The sequence below is a fragment of the Coregonus lavaretus genome (genome assembly GCF_964263955.1).
Source record: "Coregonus lavaretus genome assembly, chromosome: 11".
NCBI classification, from domain to species: domain Eukaryota; kingdom Metazoa; phylum Chordata; class Actinopteri; order Salmoniformes; family Salmonidae; genus Coregonus; species Coregonus lavaretus.
This window is the reverse complement of record NC_139998.1, coordinates 59,827,764-59,847,985: the sequence shown is the minus strand read 5'-3', so window position 1 is coordinate 59,847,985 and position 20,222 is coordinate 59,827,764. Positions and strand designations below refer to the sequence as shown.

At 51.1% G+C, this 20,222-nt stretch overlaps 1 protein-coding gene and 2 long non-coding RNA genes across 5 annotated transcripts in view; all 3 read left to right on the top strand.

The window, feature by feature from the left end:
- The window catches only part of LOC311137482 (cytoplasmic FMR1-interacting protein 1 homolog), an 82,105-nt gene that overhangs the window by 31,516 nt on the left and 30,367 nt on the right, over positions 1-20,222 (top strand). For both annotated transcript variants that reach the window (XM_084172020.1, XM_084172021.1), the window contains 8 exons: positions 3,806-3,959; positions 5,368-5,524; positions 7,444-7,540; positions 7,625-7,701; positions 9,770-9,878; positions 10,843-10,962; positions 11,160-11,359; positions 16,083-16,170. In XM_084172020.1, coding sequence (XP_084028146.1) covers positions 3,806-3,959; positions 5,368-5,524; positions 7,444-7,540; positions 7,625-7,701; positions 9,770-9,878; positions 10,843-10,962; positions 11,160-11,359; positions 16,083-16,170 — 1,002 coding nt within the window. The remainder of the gene's footprint in view (positions 1-3,805; positions 3,960-5,367; positions 5,525-7,443; positions 7,541-7,624; positions 7,702-9,769; positions 9,879-10,842; positions 10,963-11,159; positions 11,360-16,082; positions 16,171-20,222) is intronic.
- On the top strand, positions 42-1,670 carry LOC311137486. 2 transcript variants are annotated; one of them, XR_014613959.1, is made up of 7 exons: positions 42-359; positions 410-684; positions 735-860; positions 911-1,095; positions 1,146-1,409; positions 1,460-1,604; positions 1,655-1,670. It is a non-coding gene; the product is annotated as an uncharacterized lncRNA (long non-coding RNA). The 2 variants fall into 2 exon arrangements; XR_014613960.1 differs by having other exon boundaries at positions 410-860; positions 1,655-1,669.
- On the top strand, positions 1,797-2,340 carry LOC311137487. Its single transcript, XR_014613961.1, has 3 exons — positions 1,797-1,949; positions 2,000-2,094; positions 2,230-2,340. It is a non-coding gene; the product is annotated as an uncharacterized lncRNA (long non-coding RNA).

Below are 20,222 nucleotides of genomic sequence, written 5' to 3'. Positions count from 1 at the left end.
CCTCTAACTAGTCTCTATATGCTGTCTGACAGGTGGTAGGATATTCCTCTCCTCTAACTAGTCTCTGTATGCTGTCTGACAGGTGGTAGGATATTCCTCTCCTCTAACTAGTCTCTGTATGCTGTCTGACAGGTGATATTCCTCTCTAACTAGTCTCTGTATGCTGTCTGACAGGTGATATTCCTCTCCTCTAACTAGTCTCTGTATGCTGTCTGACAGGTGGTAGGATATTCCTCTCCTCTAACTAGTCTCTGTATGCTGTCTGACAGGTGATATTCCTCTCCTCTAACTAGTCTCTGTATGCTGTCTGACAGGTGATATTCCTCTCCTCTAACTAGTCTCTGTATGCTGTCTGACAGGTGGTAGGATATTCCTCTACTCTAACTAGTCTCTGTATGCTGTCTGACAGGTGGTAGGATATTCCTCTCCTCTAACTAGTCTCTGTATGCTGTCTGACAGGTGATATTCCTCTCCTCTAACTAGTCTCTGTATGCTGTCTGACAGGTGATATTCCTCTCCTCTAACTAGTCTCTGTATGCTGTCTGACAGGTGATATTCCTCTCCTCTAACTAGTCTCTGTATGCTGTCTGACAGGTGATATTCCTCTCCTCTAACTAGTCTCTGTATGCTGTCTGACAGGTGATATTCCTCTCCTCTAACTAGTCTCTGTATGCTGTCTGACAGGTGGTAGGATATTCCTCTCCTCTAACTAGTCTCTGTATGCTGTCTGACAGGTGATATTCCTCTCTAACTAGTCTCTGTATGCTGTCTGACAGGTGATATTCCTCTCTAACTAGTCTCTGTATGCTGTCTGACAGGTGATATTCCTCTCTAACTAGTCTCTGTATGCTGTCTGACAGGTGGTAGGATATTCCTCTCCTCTAACTAGTCTCTGTATGCTGTCTGACAGGTGATATTCCTCTCCTCTAACTAGTCTCTGTATGCTGTCTGACAGGTGATATTCCTCTCCTCTAACTAGTCTCTGTATGCTGTCTGACAGGTGGTAGGATATTCCTCTCCTCTAACTAGTCTCTGTATGCTGTCTGACAGGTGATATTCCTCTCCTCTAACTAGTCTCTGTATGCTGTCTGACAGGTGGTAGGATATTCCTCTCCTCTAACTAGTCTCTGTATGCTGTCTGACAGGTGATATTCCTCTCTAACTAGTCTCTGTATGCTGTCTGACAGGTGATATTCCTCTCCTCTAACTAGTCTCTGTATGCTGTCTGACAGGTGATATTCCTCTCCTCTAACTAGTCTCTGTATGCTGTCTGACAGGTGATATTCCTCTCCTCTAACTAGTCTCTGTATGCTGTCTGACAGGTGATATTCCTCTCTAACTAGTCTCTGTATGCTGTCTGACAGGTGATATTCCTCTCCTCTAACTAGTCTCTGTATGCTGTCTGACAGGTGGTAGGATATTCCTCTCCTCTAACTAGTCTCTGTATGCTGTCTGACAGGTGATATTCCTCTCCTCTAACTAGTCTCTGTATGCTGTCTGACAGGTGGTAGGATATTCCTCTCCTCTAACTAGTCTCTGTATGCTGTCTGACAGGTGGTAGGATATTCCTCTCCTCTAACTAGTCTCTGTATGCTGTCTGACAGGTGATAGGATATTCCTCTCCTCTAACTAGTCTCTGTATGCTGTCTGACAGGTGGTAGGATATTCCTCTCCTCTAACTAGTCTCTGTATGCTGTCTGACAGGTGGTAGGATATTCCTCTCCTCTAACTAGTCTCTGTATGCTGTCTGACAGGTGGTAGGATATTCCTCTCCTCTAACTAGTCTCTGTATGCTGTCTGACAGGTGGTAGGATATTCCTCTCCTCTAACTAGTCTCTGTATGCTGTCTGACAGGTGGTAGGATATTCCTCTCCTCTAACTAGTCTCTGTATGCTGTCTGACAGGTGATATTCCTCTCCTCTAACTAGTCTCTGTATGCTGTCTGACAGGTGGTAGGATATTCCTCTCCTCTAACTAGTCTCTGTATGCTGTCTGACAGGTGATATTCCTCTCCTCTAACTAGTCTCTGTATGCTGTCTGACAGGTGGTAGGATATTCCTCTCCTCTAACTAGTCTCTGTATGCTGTCTGACAGGTGATATTCCTCTCCTCTAACTAGTCTCTGTATGCTGTCTGACAGGTGATATTCCTCTCCTCTAACTAGTCTCTGTATGCTGTCTGACAGGTGATATTCCTCTCCTCTAACTAGTCTCTGTATGCTGTCTGACAGGTGATATTCCTCTCTAACTAGTCTCTGTATGCTGTCTGACAGGTGATATTCCTCTCCTCTAACTAGTCTCTGTATGCTGTCTGACAGGTGATATTCCTCTCTAACTAGTCTCTGTATAATGTGACGTGTGATAAATAAGATACATGACGACTAACGAAAATACACACGCGCCAATTTAATTCCACAAAATTATGCTAATTAACCTATAGACTGATAAGCATTACCGATCAAATGTATTTTCAGCGGCTAACCAATTAACATTTAACCGTTAACATCCCTAAGACCAACCAAAAGTTAAATATTAAACCTTTTGTCTGTCAGATAAATATATATATTCATATATCATTTCTCCTCTCCTCCTCCTCTCCCCCTCCCCCTCCTCCCCTCCCCTCCCCCTCTCCTCCTCCTCCCCTCCACCTCCTCCTCTCCCCTCCTCTCCCCCTCTCCTCCTCCTCCTCCCCCCCACCCCCTCTCCTCCTCCCCCCCCACCCCCCCTCCTCCTCCCCTCCCCCCTCCTCCTCCCCCCTCCCCCTCCTCCTCCTCCTCCTCCCCTCCCCCCCTCCTCCTCCTCCTCCTCCCCTCCCCCCCCTCCTCCTCCTCCTCCTCCTCCCCTCCTCCTCCTCCTCCTCCTCCTCCCCTCCTCCTCCTCCCCTCCCCTCCTCCTCCTCCTCTCCTCCTCCTCTCCTCTCCTCCTCCCCTCCTCCTCCTCCCCTCCCCCTCTCCTCCTCCTCCCCTCCACCCCCTCCTCTCCCCCTCTCCTCCTCCTCCCCTCCACCCCCTCCTCTCCCCCTCTCCTCCTCCTCCTCCCCCCCACCCCCTCTCCCCCTCCCCCCTCCTCCTCCTCCCCCCTCCCCCTCCTCCTCCTCCTCCCCCCCTCCTCCTCCTCCTCCCCTCCCCCCCTCCTCCTCCTCTCCCCTCCTCCTCCTCCTCCTCCCCCTCCTCCTCCTCCCCTCCTCCCCTCCTCCTCCTCCCCTCCCCCTCTCCTCCTCCTCCCCTCCACCCCCATCCTCTCCCCCTCTCCTCCTCCTCCTCCCCCCCACCCCCTCTCCTCCTCCCCCTCCCCCCTCCTCCTCCTCCTCTCCCCCTCTCCTCCTCCCTCCTCCTCCTCCCCTCCCCCCTCCTCCTCCTCCTCCTCTCCCCCTCTCCCCCTCCCCCCTCTCCCCTCCTCCTCCTCTCCCCTCTCCTCCTCCCCCTCTCCTCCTCCCCTCCCCCTCTCCCCCCCTCTCCTCCTCCTCTCCCTCTCCTCCCACCCTCCTCTCCTCCTCCTCTCTCCCCCACCCCCTCTCCTCCTCCCCCCTCCCCCCTCCTCCTCCTCCTCTCCCCCACCCCCTCTCCTCCTCCTCCTCCCCCCCTCTCCTCCTCCCCTCCCCCTCCCCCCTCCTCCTCCCCTCCCCCTCCCCCCTCCTCCTCCTCCTCCTCTCCTCCTCCCCTCCTCCTCCTCCCCTCCCCCTCTCCCCTCCTCCCCTCCCCCTCTCCCCTCCTCCTCCTCCTCTCCCCTCTCCTCCTCCCCTTCTCCTCCTCCCCTCCCCCCTCCTCCTCCTCCCCCTCCCCCTCTCCTCCTCCTCCTCCTCTGTAGCTGTATATGGTTCGTACCATGCTGGAGTCTCTGATAGCTGATAGGAGTGGTTCTAAGAAGACTCTCCGCAGCAGTCTGGAGGGACCCACCATCATTGACATGGAGAAGTTCCACAGAGAGTCCTTCTTCTATACACACCTGCTGAACTTCAGTGGTAAGGAGACGGGTAGAGACAGTGGCTGCATCCCAAATTACACCCTATTCCCTATTTAGTGCACCACTTTTGACCAGAGCCCATAGGATGATTCAGCCGGTACCTCCTGCTCCCCTGGCCCTACAGAACCCTCCTGCTCTTACAGATTCTGCTCATTGTCCCCCCCTGTCTGTCCCCCCTGTCTGTCCCCTCTGTCTGTCCCCCCTGTCTGTCCCCTCTGTCTGTCCCCTCTGTCTGTCCCCTCTGTCTGTCCCCTCTGTCTGTCCCCTCTGTCTGTCCCCCCTGTCCCCTCTGTCTGTCCCCTCTGTCTGTCCCCCCGTCCCCTCTGTCTGTCTCCTCTGTCTGTCCCCTCTGTCTGTCTCCTCTGTCTGCCCCCTCTGTCTGTCCCCTCTGTCTGTCCCCTCTGTCTGCCCCCTCTGTCTGTCCCCTCTGTCTGTCCCCTCTGTCTGTCCCCCCGTCCCCTCTGTCTGTCCCCTCTGTCTGTCCCCTCTGTCTGTCCCCTCTGTCTGTCCCCCCGTCCCCTCTGTCTGTCCCCTCTGTCTGTCCCCTCTGTCTGTCCCCTCTGTCTGTCCCCTCTGTCTGTCCCCTCTGTCTGTCCCCTCTGTCTGCCCCCTCTGTCTGTCCCCCCTGTCTGTCCCCCCCTGTCTGTCCCCCCTGTCTGTCCCCTCTGTCTGTCCCCCCCGTCCCCTCTGTCTGTCCCCTCTGTCTGCCCCCTCTGTCTGTCCCCCCTGTCCGTCCCCTCTCTGTCCCCCCTGTCCGTCCCCTCTGTCTGTCCCCTCTGTCTGTCCCCCCTGTCCGTCCCCTCTGTCTGTCCCCCCTGTCTGTCCCCCCCTGTCCGTCCCCCCTGTCTGTCCCCTCTGTCTGTCCCCCCCGTCCCCTCTGTCTGTCCCCTCTGTCTGCCCCCTCTGTCTGTCCCCCCTGTCCGTCCCCTCTCTGTCCCCCCTGTCCGTCCCCTCTGTCTGTCCCCTCTGTCTGTCCCCTCTGTCTGTCCCCCCTGTCCGTCCCCCCTGTCTGTCCCCCCTGTCTGTCCCCCCTGTCTGTCCCCCCCTGTCCGTCCCCCCTGTCTGTCCCCTCTGTCTGTCCCCCCGTCCCCTCTGTCTGTCCCCTCTGTCTGCCCCCTCTGTCTGTCCCCCCTGTCCGTCCCCTCTCTGTCCCCCCTGTCTGTCCCCTCTGTCTGCCCCCTCTGTCTGTCCCCTCTGTCTGTCCCCTCTGTCTGTCCCCCCGTCCCCTCTGTCTGTCCCCTCTGTCTGTCCCCCCTGTCTGTCCCCTCTGTCTGTCCCCCCCGTCCCCTCTGTCTGTCCCCTCTGTCTGCCCCCTCTGTCTGTCCCCTCTGTCTGTCCCCTCTGTCTGTCCCCTCTGTCTGTCCCCTCTGTCTGTCCCCTCTCTAACCATCTGTCCCCCCTAACAGATACCCTGCAGCAGTGCTGTGACCTGTCTCAGCTGTGGTTTAGAGAGTTCTTCCTGGAGCTGACCATGGGTGGCAGGATCCAGTTCCCCATCGAGATGTCCATGCCCTGGATCCTCACAGACCACATACTGGAGTCCAAGGAGGCCTCTATGATGGAGTAAGGAGGGTACACAAACACACACACACTACGGTTGGGCGTCATCCCGTCCTTCTCTCATTCCAGGATTTACAGTATTACCGGCTTTAGTACTACACAAGCGGGCGCCAAAAAAACCTCAAAAAATACCATTGGTTGTCATTTACCAGAATGCTAACAAAATTAGCACAAGCAATAGCGAATTTCCATGGAGGCTGCTAGCTAAATATGCTAACAAGCGCAAACGAAAAGAAATTAATTGCAAAGGCAGGCAATCCAGCTCATAAAGCTATACAGGTAGGCGCTACCGAATGTCCATTTTTGGTGAGTTTGGTCATTTATAAGCGAATGTGAACGAGAGAAGTTTTGATGCGTTGCTTGTCTGCTCTGAAGCAGCATGGTCACACAGTGTGTCTGTCTGGAGTCGCTAGGGCAACGGGCCTGCCTGCTCTGCTCGGAGAACTGAGAGGAGAAAATAGCAAGGAAATCAGGTACCTTAGTGGTTAAGAGTGTTGTGCCAGTAACCGAAAGGTCGCTGGTTCTAATCCCCGAGCCGACTAGGTGAAAAATCTGTCGATGTGCCCTTGAGCAAGGCACTTAACCCTAATTGCTCATGTAAGTCGCTCTGGATAAGAGCGTCTGCTAAATGACAAAAAAATAATAATAAGTTAGCAGTGGCAGCTGTACAGATAACTGATCCAAAGGGCTTGGACTTCTCAAACATGGCAGAAAGCCAACACAATATGATGCCCCATCACCTTATTAATTCAGCCACTAACTTATCAAGTTAAACTAACGGGTTAAACTAACGGGTCGTGTTAACACATAAATCTGTGTTTTTCAAGCAGGAAAAAAAAAAGATAAAACGCATAAATATCTTGCTGCGTTTTGTAAACACAGATCTAAAATGCTTCTTCCTGTAATTTCTGATCAGCATCAGACTAACTCTGTGCTTCAGTTTCACTTCTAAACTTGGATGAGAATTCACTAACGGGCATTCTGTCAGCAGACATCAGCTCTGACTGATGTCTAGCTACTTTTCTCCAGTACTTTTCTCTGTGAAGACAGCCTATTATTCTCTGGTAAAATTCTAGATTAACTTGAAGCAAAACATTAGGAAATGTAGCTGGCTACATTCTTTCTATAATAGGCCTAAACATTAGAAATATGATGGCCATGCATAGTTTTTGATTTTTCATTGAAGCTCATTTACTGTCTGGCTGCCAACCAAATAGCGTTGCACTTCTGTTGTCATCTGATGAAAATGAAGCTGTTTTCTGCCGAATGTGTTGCACTAATGTCTTTTCTGTGAAGGAAAACTATATTTGCACGCCCCTGATCACTCTGTTGAAGCAAAAAAAACACTGTTGACTTTCAATATAAAACGCGACCCCTGTCAAAACTCAGCTGGACTCACCTGCTCCCGCTTTCTCCCGTTGTGTTATTTACAAACAAACACGTGACTGGCTCAACTGTTCTGGGGAACAGTACAGTAAGCTTCATAATGTAAAATCATGTGACAGGTGAAATGAGAACGTGATCTGATTTATCTCCTAATGCACTGCACAGGTTGACTGCAGGTAATTACTTAAAAAATAGCTACAAATATTCAAATGTATAGAAAAACTTCGAAGGAATAGTTTCAACAGTATTGACGGTATTGAAAAAACATCCCGTGTCAATTTCCAAATACCCTGGTATATAGTATATATGGTATACCGCCCAAGTCTAACGCACACACTCATTATAAAACACACATTGATGGTGGCAGACAGTGACCACTGAACCAGTTCTCTGTTACTGTAGTGTAGATCTGGTATAGAGCTAGCTAACTAGCCAACTTTCATCCAGAGTCTGTATCACAAAGTATATGTCCTGTCCTCAATCTATTGCTACAATATGAAATGTATTTGAAGTAAACTTCCTGTCCTGTCCTCCAGGTATGTGCTGTACTCTCTGGACCTCTATAATGACAGCGCCCACTATGCACTGACCAAGTTCAAGAAGCAGTTCCTCTACGATGAGATTGAAGCAGAGGTGTGTTGGTCACCGTTAGACTAGTCATCACTACATGATTCTTGATCAATATGCACATCTCTTTGTTCCTCTTCATTCTTGCAGGTCAACCTGTGTTTTGATCAGTTTGTCTACAAGCTGGCTGATCAGATATTTGCCTACTACAAGATTCTAGCTGGAAGGTATGTGGATTATATCAACTGTTGAAAAGCAACTGAAAACACTTGAATCACTCAGAGACAAGCGGGTCCTCTCTCTCTCAGAGACAAGCGGGTCCTCTCTCTCTCAGAGACAAGCGGGTCCTCTCTCTCACAGAGACAAGCGGGTCCTCTCTCTCTCAGAGACAAGCGGGTCCTCTCTCTCAGAGACAAGCGGGTCCTCTCTCTCAGAGACAAGCGGGTCCTCTCTCTCAGAGACAAGCGGGTCCTCTCTCTCTCAGAGACAAGCGGGTCCTCTCTCTCTCAGAGACAAGCGGGTCCTCTCTCTCTCAGAGACAAGCAGGTCCTCTCTCTCTGAGACAAGCGGGCCTCTCTCTCTCAGAGACAAGCGGGTCCTCTCTCTCAGAGACAAGCGGGTCCTCTCTCTCAGAGACAAGCGGGTCCTCTCTCTCTCAGAGACAAGCGGGTCCTCTCTCTCTCAGAGACAAGCAGGTCCTCTCTCTCTGAGACAAGCGGGTCCTCTCTCTCTCTCTTAGAGACAAGCGGGTCCTCTCTCTCTCAGAGACAAGCGGGTCCTCTCTCTCTCAGAGACAAGCGGGTCCTCTCTCTCTCAGAGACAAGCGGGTCCTCTCTCTCTCAGAGACAAGCGGGTCCTCTCTCTCTCAGAGACAAGCGGGTCCTCTCTCTCTCAGAGACAAGCGGGTCCTCTCTCTCTCAGAGACAAGCGGGTCCTCTCTCTCTCAGAGACAAGCGGGTCCTCTCTCTCTCAGAGACAAGCGGGTCCTCTCTCTCTGGTCTCCAGCCACTGTCAGGTAGATCTTTTAACATTTCTATTGACTAGTTATAAAAAAATGTTGGGCCAGAATAAAAAATAAAAAAAAGCCCACAATCTAAAACAAGAAATGTATTACAAATAAGAATTAACGTAGTATATTGCTCAATTTCATTTCATTTTTGTGACCTAAGTCTTTTAACCAAAATACCATAGATGAGACAAAGGTGCTGTCCTTTAGGCGCGAGAGGTTACCATGGTAATGTCTGTGAATCTGACTAGCTAGTGTCTTTGCTGCTCAAACTAACATTGAAAAACAACCTAGCGTGTGAACAAAACGATGGAAATAGCCAAGAAACACAAGGACAAAGTCTCACTTTTGGTAAATTTGAGTTTTTCTCTGCGCTTTTAAAACGGAATCTTTCGGTACTTCACTCTTGCGGCGCGAGGTTTGTAGTCCAACTATGAAACTAAACGGTAGAAATACTTTGAAAACTATAAATCACAACTCGCCCATGCTTGACTTTGAATTGCATGTTTTTGTCGCAAATGCAAGTGAAATGCTCATACTGTAGAGCCCTGATGTCCACCGGGGCTGGTAAAGTAGACTCACCCGCCAATGCCAAAATCGGCCCACATTTGGTGGGTGGCGGGTGGTAATTTGGCGGGTGGTAATTTGGCGGGTGGCAGGTGGTAATTTGGCGGGTGGCGGGTGGTAATTTGGTGGGTGGCGGGTGGTAATTTGGCGGGTGGCGGGTGGTAATTTGGCGGGTGGCGGGTGGTAATTTGGCAGGTGGCGGGTGGTAATTTGGTGGGTGGTGGGTGGTAATTTGGCGGGTGGTAATTTGGTGGGTGGTAATTTGGCGGGTGGTAATTTGGTGGGTGGTAATTTGGTGGGTGGCGGGTGGTAATTTGGTGGGTGGTGGGTGGTAATTTGGTGGGTGGTGGGTGGTAATTTGGCGGGTGGTAATTTGGTGGGTGGTAATTTGGCGGGTGGTAATTTGGTGGGTGGTAATTTGGTGGGTGGCGGGTGGTAATTTGGTGGGTGGTGGGTGGTAATTTGGCGGGTGGTAATTTGGTGGGTGGCGGGTGGTAATTTGGTGGGTGGCAGGTGGCGGGTGGTAATTTGGCGGGTGGCGGGTGGTAATTTGGCAGGTGGCGGGTGGTAATTTGGTGGGTGGCGGGTGGTGATTTGGCGGGTGGCGGGTGGTAATTTGGCGGGTGGTAATTTTCTGCCCTGGAGGCGAGACACCTCAGCTACTCTGATAGGAACATGTGTATGTGTCAGATACATGCTCCATGCCTCTCTCTGTTGCTCAGTTTGCTGCTGGACAAGCGTCTGAGAGCGGACTGTAAGAACCAGGGAGCCAACATCCCATGGCCCGCCTCCAACCGCTACGAGACCCTGCTGAAACAGCGCCATGTACAGGTAACCCCATAACCTCTGACCCCTAACCCTCCAACCGCTACGAGACCCTGCTGAAACAACGCCATGTACAGGTAACCCCATAACCTCTGACCCCTAACCCTCCAACCGCTACGAGACCCTGCTGAAACAACGCCATGTACAGGTAACCCCATAACCTCTGACCCCTAACCCTCCAACCGCTACGAGACCCTGCTGAAACAACGCCATGTACAGGTAACCCCATAACCTCTGACCCCTAACCCTCCAACCGCTACGAGACCCTGCTGAAACAACGCCATGTACAGGTAACCCCATAACCTCTGACCCCTAACCCTCCAACCGCTACGAGACCCTGCTGAAACAACGCCATGTACAGGTAACCCCCCCCCAACCTCTGACCCCTAACCCTACCCCTCCAACCGCTACGAGACCCTGCTGAAACAACGCCATGTACAGTTAACCCCCTAACCCTACCCCTCCAACCGCTACGAGACCCTGCTGAAACAACGCCATGTACAGGTAACCCCCTAACCCTACCCCTCCAACCGCTACGAGACCCTGCTGAAACAGCGCCATGTACAGGTAACCCCCTAACCCTACCCCTCCAACCACTACGAGACCCTGCTGAAACAGCGCCATGTACAGGTAACCCCCCCCCAACCTCTGACCCCTAACCCTACCCCTCCAACCGCTACGAGACCCTGCTGAAACAACGCCATGTACAGGTAACCCCCTAACCCTACCCCTCCAACCACTATGAGACCCTGCTGAAACAACGCCATGTACAGGTAACCCCCCCCCAACCTCTGACCCCTAACCCTACCCCTCCAACCGCCACGAGACCCTGCTGAAGCAACGCCATGTACAGTTAACTGCATGTCTATGCTCGCCTGGTCCCAGATCTGTTCATTATTGTATGACAACACTACTCTCCCTAATAGTCCCCTACCTGGGTCTGTCTGTCATGTTCCTCTCCTGTCTCTAGCTGCTGGGTCGTTCCATAGACCTGAACCGTCTGATCACCCAGAGGGTGTCTGCCGCTCTCTACAAGTCTCTGGAGCTGGCCATCAACCGCTTCGAGAGTGAAGATCTCACCTCCATCGTGGTACGACCTGCTTTCAGTGTCTCTATTGACTGTTTTCTCTGCCTATCCCTCCTTGTAACAGGAACTAGAAGGTCTGATGGACATCAACCGTATGACCCACAAGCTGTCTCCTCCCCCTCCTTGTAACAGGAACTAGAAGGTCTGATGGACATCAACCGTATGACCCACAAGCTGTCTTCTCCCCCTCCTTGTAACAGGAACTAGAAGGTCTGATGAACATCAACCGTATGACCCACAAGCTGCTGTCTAAGTTCCTGACGCTGGACAGTATGGACGCCATGTTCCGGGAGGCCAATCACAACGTCTCCGCCCCCTACGGACGCATCACACTCCACGTCTTCTGGGAACTCAACTACGACTTCCTCCCCAACTACTGTTACAACGGATCTACTAACAGGTAACACAACTACTGCTACACAACTACACACAACTACACACAACTACTGCTACACAACTACACACAACTACACACAACTACTGCTACACAACTATACACAACTACACACAACTACACACAACTACTGCTACACAACTACACACAACTACTGCTACACAACTATACACAACTACACACAACTACACACAACTACTGCTACACAACTATACACAACTACACACAACTACACACAACTACTGCTACACAACTATACACAACTACTGCTACACAACTATACACAACTACACACAACTACACACAACTACTGCTACACAACTATACACAACTACTGCTACACAACTATACACAACTACACACAACTACTGCTACACAACTACACACAACTACACACAACTACACACAACTACTGCTACACAACTACACACAACTACACACAACTACTGCTACACAACTACACACACTACACACAACTACACACAACTACTGCTACACAACTATACACAACTACACACAACTACACACAACTACTGCTACACAACTACACACAACTACACACAACTACTGCTACACAACTACACACAACTACACACAACTACTGCTACACAACTATACACAACTACACACAACTACTGCTACACAACTACACACAACTACACACAACTACTGCTACAACTACAGTTGAAGTCGGAAGTTTACATACACCTTAGCCAAATAAATTTAAACTCAGTTTTTCACAATTCCTGACATTTAATCCCAGTAAAAATTCCCTGTCTTAGGTCAGTTAGGATCACCACTTTATTTTAAGAATGTGAAATGTCAGAATAATAGTACAGAGAATGATTTATTTCAGCTTTTATTTCTTTCATCACATTCCCAGTGAGTCAGAAGTTTACATACACTCAATTAGTATTTGGTAGCATTGCCTTTAAATTGTTTAACTTGGGTCAAACGTTTCGGGTAACCTTCCACAAGCTTCCCACAATAAGTTGGGTGAATTTTGGCCCATTCCTCCTGACAGAGCTGGTGTAACTGAGTCAGGTTTGTAGGCCTCCTTGCTCGCACACGCTTTTTCAGTTCTGCCCACAAATGTTCTATAGGATTGAGGTCAGGGCTTTGTGATGGCCACTCCAATACCTTGACTTTGTTGCCCTTAAACCATTTTGCCACAACTTTGGAAGTATGCTTGGGGTCATTGTCCATTTGGAAGATCCATTTGCGACCAAGCTTTAACTTCCTGACTGATGTCTTGAGATGTTGCTTCAATATATCCACATAATTTTCCTTCCTCATGATGCCATCTATTTTGTGAAGTGCGCCAGTCCCACCTGCAGCAAAGCACCCCCACAGCATGATGCTGCCACCCCCGTGATTCACGGTTGGGATGGTGTTCTTCGGCTTGCAAGTGACCCCCTTTTTCCTCCAAACATAACGATGGTCATTATGGCCAAACAGTTCTATTTTTGTTTCATCAGACCAGAGAACATTTCTCCAAAAAGTACGATCTTTGTTCCCATTTGCAGTTGCAAACCGTAGTCTGGCTTTTTTATGGCGGTTTTGGAGCAGTGGCTTCTTCCTTGCTGAGCAGCCTTTCAGGTTATGTCGATATAGGACTCGTTTTACTGTGGATATAGATACTTTTGTACCTGTTTCCTCCAGCATCTTCACAAGGTCCTTTGCTGTTGTTCTGGGATTGATTTGCACTTTTCGCACCAAAGTACGATCATCTCTAGTAGACAGAACGCGTCTCCTTCCTGAGCAGTATGACGGCTGCGTGGTCCCATGGTGTTTATACTTGCGTACTATTGTTTGTACAGATGAACGTGGTACCTTCAGGCATTTGGAAATTGCTCCCAAGGATGAACCAGACTTGTGGAGGTCTACAATTTTTTTTCTGAGGTCTTGGCTGATTTATTTTGATTTTCCCATGATGTCAAGCAAAGAGGCACTGAGTTTGAAGGTAGGCCTTGAAATACATCCACAGGTACACCTCCAATTGACTCAAATTATGTCAATTAGCCTATCAGAAGCTTCTAAAGCCATGACATCATTTTCTGGAATTGTCCAAGCTGTTTAAAGACACAGTCAACTTAGTGTATGTAAACTTCTGACCCACTGGAATTGTGAAACAATGAATTATAAGTGAAATAATCAGTCTGTAAACAATTGTTGGAAAAATGACTTGTTTCATGCATAAAGTAGATGTCCTAACCGACTTGCCAAAACTATAGTTTGTTAACAAGACATGTGTGGAGTGGTTGAAAAAAATGAGTTTTAATGACTCCAACCTAAGTGTATGTAAACTTCCGACTTCAACTGTACACACAACTACAACTACACACAACTACAGCTACAACTACACACAAGACGGGGGAGAGAGCAGTGAGAACAGGGAGAGAACAGGGAGACGGGGGAGAGAGCAGAGAGACGGGGGAGAGAGAGCAGAGAGACGGGGGAGAGAGCAGAGAGGACAGGGAGAGAGCAGGGAGACGGGGGAGAGAGCAGAGAGAAGGGGGAGAGAGCAGAGAGACGGGGGAGAGAGAGCAGAGAGGACAGGGAGAGAGCAGGGAGACGGGGGAGAGAGCAGAGAGACGGGGAGAGAACAGGGAGACGGGGGAGAGAGCAGAGAGACGGGGGAGAGAGCAGAGAGACGGGGAGACGGGGGAGAGAGCAGAGAGACGGGGGAGAGAGACGGGGAGACGGGGGAGAGAGCAGAGAGACGGGGAGAGAGCAGAGAGACGGGGGAGAGAGACGGGGGAGAGAGCAGAGAGACGGGGGAGAGAGCAGAGAGAACAGGTTTGGTGCTGCTGAGGATGAAGAGGAGAGAGACGGGGGAGAGAGCAGAGAGACGGTGGAGAGAGGAGAGAGAAGGTGTAACACACCATCATTTCTCATTTTCTAAATGGTTACATTTGGAGCATCTGTATTTACCTGTCCTTGTTTACAGCAGAGGACAGGTTATGAAGGTCGTCTTCATTACTTATCTGAGCACAGTGTTTCTGACACGTCTACAGCTAGCTGTTGATGTGATGAGGATGTTTCATCTGATGTAGTCAGAAATATCTGGAGGGAGGGAGGGAGGCAGGGGAAGGAAGGAGGGAGGGAGGGAGGAGGGGGGAGGGAGGGAAGGAAGGAGGGAGGGAGGAGGGGGGAGGGAGGGAAGGAAGGAGGGAGGGAGGGAGGGAGGAGGGGGGAGGGAGGGAAGGAAGGAGGGAGGGAGGCAGGGAGGCAGGGGAAGGAAGGAGGGGGAGGGAGGGAGGGAGGCAGGGGAAGGAAGGAAGGAGGGAGGCAGGGAGGCAGGGGAAGGAAGGAGGGAGGGAGGGAGGGAGGCAGGGGAAGGAAGGAGGGAGGGAGGGAGGCAGGGGAAGGAAGGAGGGAGGCGGAGGGAGGCAGGGAGGGAGGCAGGGGACGGAAGGAAGGAGGGAGGGAGGCAGGGGAAGGAAGGAGGGAGGGAGGGAGGCAGGGGAAGGAAGGAGGGAGGGAGGGAGGCAGGGGAAGGAAGGAAGGAAGGAAGGAGGGAGGGAGGGAGGCAGGGGAAGGAAGGAGGGAGGGAGGGAGGGAGGCAGGGGAAGGAAGGAGGGAGGGAGGGAGGGAAAGGAAGGAAGGAGGGAGGGAGGCAGGGGAAGGAAGGAAGGAGGGAGGGAGGGAGGCAGGGGAAGGAAGGAGGGAGGGAGGGAGGGAGGGAGGCAGGGGAAGGAAGGAAGGAGGGAGGGAGGGAGGCAGGGGAAGGAAGGAAGGAGGGAGGGAGGGAGGCAGGGGAAGGAGGGAGGGAGGGAGGGAGGCAGGGGAAGGAGGGAGGGAGGGAGGGAGGCAGGGGAAGGAAGGAGGGAGGGAGGGAGGCAGGGGAAGGAAGGAGGGAGGGAGGGAGGCAGGGAGGCAGGGGAAGGAAGGAGGGAGGGAGGGAGGGAGGCAGGGGAAGGAAGGAGGGGGGAGGGAGGGAGGGAGGGAAGGAAGGAGGGAGGCAGGGAGGCAGGGGAAGGAAGGAGAGAGGGAGGGAGGCAGGGGAAGGAAGGAGGGAGGGAGGGAGGGAGGGAGGCAGGGGAAGGAAGGAGGGAGGGAGGGAGGGAAGGAAGGAGGGAGGCAGGGAGGCAGGGAGGCAGGGGAAGGAAGGAGGGAGGGAGGGAGGCAGGGGAAGGAAGGAGGGAGGGAGGGAGGCAGGGAGGCAGGGGAAGGAAGGAGGGAGGGAGGGAGGCAGGGGAAGGAAGGAGGGGGGAGGGAGGGAGGGAGGGAAGGAAGGAGGGAGGCAGGGAGGCAGGGAGGCAGGGGAAGGAAGGAGAGAGGGAGGGAGGCAGGGGAAGGAAGGAGGGAGGGAGGGAGGGAGGGAGGGAGGGAAGGAAGGAGGGAGGCAGGGAGGCAGGGGAAGGAAGGAGGGAGGGAGGGAGGCAGGGAGGCAGGGGAAGGAAGGAGGGAGGGAGGGAGGCAGGGGAAGGAAGGAGGGAGGGAGGGAGGCAGGGAGGCAGGGGAAGGAAGGAGGGAGGGAGGGAGGGAGGCAGGGGAAGGAAGGAGGGGGGAGGGAGGGAGGGAGGGAAGGAAGGAGGGAGGGAGGGAGGCAGGGAGGCAGGGGAAGGAAGGAAGGGGTTGAAACCAGGTGGACTTGTTTTAACCTCTTAATCACCATCATGAAACGTATATTCCCGTCTCTCTCCCTGTCTTGTTGCTCTCTGTGGTTAATGGAAAAAATATTGATTATTATTTCAACCGGTATATCCAATCTCTCTCTCTCTAGGTTTGTCCGCACGGTCCTGCCCTTCTCTCAGGAGTTCCAGAGAGACAAGCCGCCCAACGCCCAGCCCCAGTACCTGTACGGGTCAAAGGTCAGTACAACCCTAACGCCCAGCCCCAGTACCTGTACGGGTCAAAGGTCAGTACAACCCTAACTCTCAGCCCCAGTACCTGTACGGGTCAAAGGTCAGTACAACCCTAACGCCCAGCCCCAGTACCTGTACGGGTCAAAGGTCAGTACAACCCCAACGCCCAGCCCCAGTACCTGTACGGGTCAAAGGTATGTTACCCCTAACCCTACCCTACCCCCTACCCTACCCTACCCCTAACCCTACCCTAACCCTACCCCACCCCTAACCCCAACCCTAACCCTACCCTACCCTACCCTATCCCCAACCCTAACCCTACCCTACCCCTAACTCCCAACCCTAACCCTACCCTAACCCCCAACCCTAACCCTACCCTACCCCCAGCCTTGACACCTAACCCTAACCCCCAACCCTAACCCTACCCCCCAACCCTAACCCTACCCTACCCCCCTACCCTACCCCCCAACCCTAACCCTACCCCTAACCCCCAACCCTAACCCTACCCCCCAACCCTAACCCTACCCTAACCCCCAACCCTAACCCTACCCCTAACCCCCAACCCTAACCCTACCCCTAACCCTACCCCTAACCCCCAACCCTAACCCTACCCCCCAACCCTAACCCTACCCTACCCCCCTACCCTACCCCCCAACCCTAACCCTACCCCTAACCCCCAACCCTAACCCTACCCCCCAACCCTAACCCTACCTCTAACCCCCAACCCTAACCCTACCCCTAACCCCCAACCCTAACCCTACCCCTAACCCCCAACCCTAACCCTACCCCCCAACCCCCAACCCTAACCCTACCCCCCAACCCTAACCCTACCCTACCCCCCAACCCTAACCCTACCCTAACCCCCAACCCTAACCCTACCCCCAACCCTAACCCTACCCCCAACCCTAACCCTACCCTAACCCCCAACCCTAACCCTACCCTAACCCCCAACCCTAACCCCCTGCCTTTTCCATGGAAGCTCATCCGAAAGTGTAAGATAAACCTGTGCATGAGGAAAAACTAACCCTAACCCCAAATATTTCAAACTGTTGGGCCCTAACCCACCACCTTTACTACTGACACCACATACACTCTAGAAACCGACCCCACATGATAATACACAGTATAGAAACCGACCCCACATGATAATACTTACTATAAGAAGCGGGATTGGTCAGTAGCCGTGATGGGAGCTTCTAATTTGTGGATATTTCATTCCATCATGCACTTGTACAAGTGGACAGAGAGAGAGCAGAGAGAACCATATGGTGGTGCTATTGGAAAGGTTGCAGCCACATCCAACCACCCAGAAAGTTGTGTTGAGCTATAACAAGGCGAAGGTCTTTCCCCATGCGGCGGTCTTTTGGTCTCTGATCCAGTTTTGTGATTGTTTGTCGGTTAAACAGCAGACACTGATAAACAGACCAATGACATCATCAGACACCACTGGTGTGGATGAGCTCCTCACGATCCGGTCCACCGGACTGGTAAGACCGCTGGCGACTTGCTAAAACAATTCAACTAGATGTTGTGGGAACGGGACAGCCCACCCCAGTCCAATATCCTCAACCTGTCTCTGACATTTAGATTCCAGGAATCTGAACGGGCCTCAACTTTATTCCTATTCCCTTAAAGACTGACAGGGAGGGCCTTAAATGGGACCTACATTCATATCATAGGTGTTTGAAAATACTATACTGAACAAATATATAATTGTAACATGCAACAATTTACAGTTCATATACGGAAATCAGTCAATTGAAATAAATTCATTGGGCCCTAATCCATGGACTTCACATGACTGGGAATAAAGATATGCATCTGTTGGTCACAGATACCTTAAACATGGGCCTCACAATGGGCCTCAGGATCTCGTCACGGTATCTCTGTTCATTCAAATTGCCATCGATAAAATGCAGTTGTGTTTGTTGTCCGTAGCTTATGCCTGTCCATACCATAACCCCACCGCCACCATGGGGCACTCTGTTCACAACGTTGACATCAGCAAACCGCTCGCCCACACAACTCCATACACGTGGTCTGCGGGTTGTGAGGCCGGTTGGACGTACTGCCAAATTCTCAAAAATGACGTTGGAGGCGGCTTATGGTAGAGAAATTAACATGCAATTATCTGGCAACAGCTCTGGTGGACATTCCTGCAGTCAGCATGCCAATTGCACGCTCCCTCAACACTGGAGACATCTGTTGCATGACAAAACTGCACATTTTAGAGTGGCCTTTTATTGGCCCCAGCACAAGGTGCACCTGTGTAATGATAATGCTGTTTAATCAGCTTCTTGATATGCCACACCTGTCAGGTGGATGGATTATCTTGGCAAAAGAGAAATGCTCACTAACAGGGACGTAAACAAATCTGTGCACAAAATTTGAGAGAAGTACGCTTTTGTGCGTGTGGAAAATCTCTGGGATCTGTTATTTCAGCTCATTGAACCGATACAGAACCTGATTGGTTTTTCTTATATCGCTTCTAGAACATTGACTAATAATAGTTTGACTGTAGAACAACGACAAGCGTTAAAGAAATTGCGAAACAACCAGGATCTAATTATAAAACCGGCAGAGAAGGGGTCTAAAATAGTAATTTGTATCTCATTGAAACGAACACCAGGCATTTTACTACGGAAACCCAGAGAAGGGAAATGATATGGGGAATTGTAGAAGGAAAAGTCCATCTCCCGTGTAGCTCAGTTGGTAGAGCATGGTGTTTGCAACGCCAGGGTTGTGGGTTCGATTTCCACGGGGGGCCAGTATGAAAAATGTATGCACTCACTAAAAAAAAACGGTAAGTCGCTCTGGATAAGAGCGTCTGCTAAATGACTAAAAATGTTTTTTTTTTTAATGTAATGTCTGACCAAACATTATTTGCAGGTTTCGGTTACTGTATATACAGATTTTGTTACAGCCTTATTCTAAAATGGATTAAATCGTTTTTTCCCCTCATCAATCTATACACAATACACCAAAATGACAAAGCAAAAACAGGTTTTTAGAAATGCTTGCAATTGTGTGTATATATATATAAAAAATATCACATTTACATAAGTATTCAGACCCTTTACTCAGTACTTTGTTGAAGCACCTTTGGCAGCGATTACAGCCTCGATTCTTCTTCAAATCAAATCAAATCAAATTGTATTGGCCACATGCGCCGAATACAACAGGTGCAGACATTACAGTGAAATGCTTCCTTACAGCCCTTAACCAACAGTGCATTTATTTTAAATAAAAAAGTAGAATAAAACAAAAAAGTGTTGAGAAAAAAAGAGCAGAAGTAAAATAAAATAACTGTAGGGAGGCTATATATACAGGGGGGTACCGGTGCAGAGTCAATGTGCGGGGGCACCGGCTAGTTGAGGTAGTTGAAGTAATATGTACATGTGGGTAGAGTTAAAGTGACTATGCATAAATAATTAACAGAGTAGCAGCAGCATAAAAAGATGAGGTGGGGGGGCAGTGCAAATAGTCCGGGTAGCCATGATTAGCTGTTTAGGAGTCTTATGGCTTGGGGGTAGAAGCTGTTGAGAAGTCTTTTGGACCTAGACTTGGCACTCCGGTACCGCTTGCCGTGCGGTAGCAGAGAGAACAGTCTATGACTAGGGTGGCTGGAGTCTTTGACAATTTTGAGGGCCTTCCTCTGACACCGCCTGGTATAGAGGTCCTGGATGGCAGGAAGCTTGGCCCCAGTGATGTACTGGGCCGTACGCACTACCCTCTGTAGTGCCTTGCGGTCGGAGGCCAAGCAGTTGCCATACCAGGCGGTGATGCAACCAGTCAGGATGCTCTCGATGGTGCAGCTGTATAATTCTTTGAGGATCTGAGGACCCATGCCAAATCTTTTCAGTCTCCTGAGGGGGAATAGGCTTTGTCGTGCCCTCTTCACGACTGTCTTGGTGTGTTTGGACCATGTTAGTTTGTTGGTGATGTGGACACCAAGGAACTTGAAGCTCTCAACCTGTTCCACTACAGCCCCGTCGATGAGAATGGGGGCGTGCTCAGTCCTCTTTTTTTTCCTGTAGTCCACAATCATCTCCTTTGTC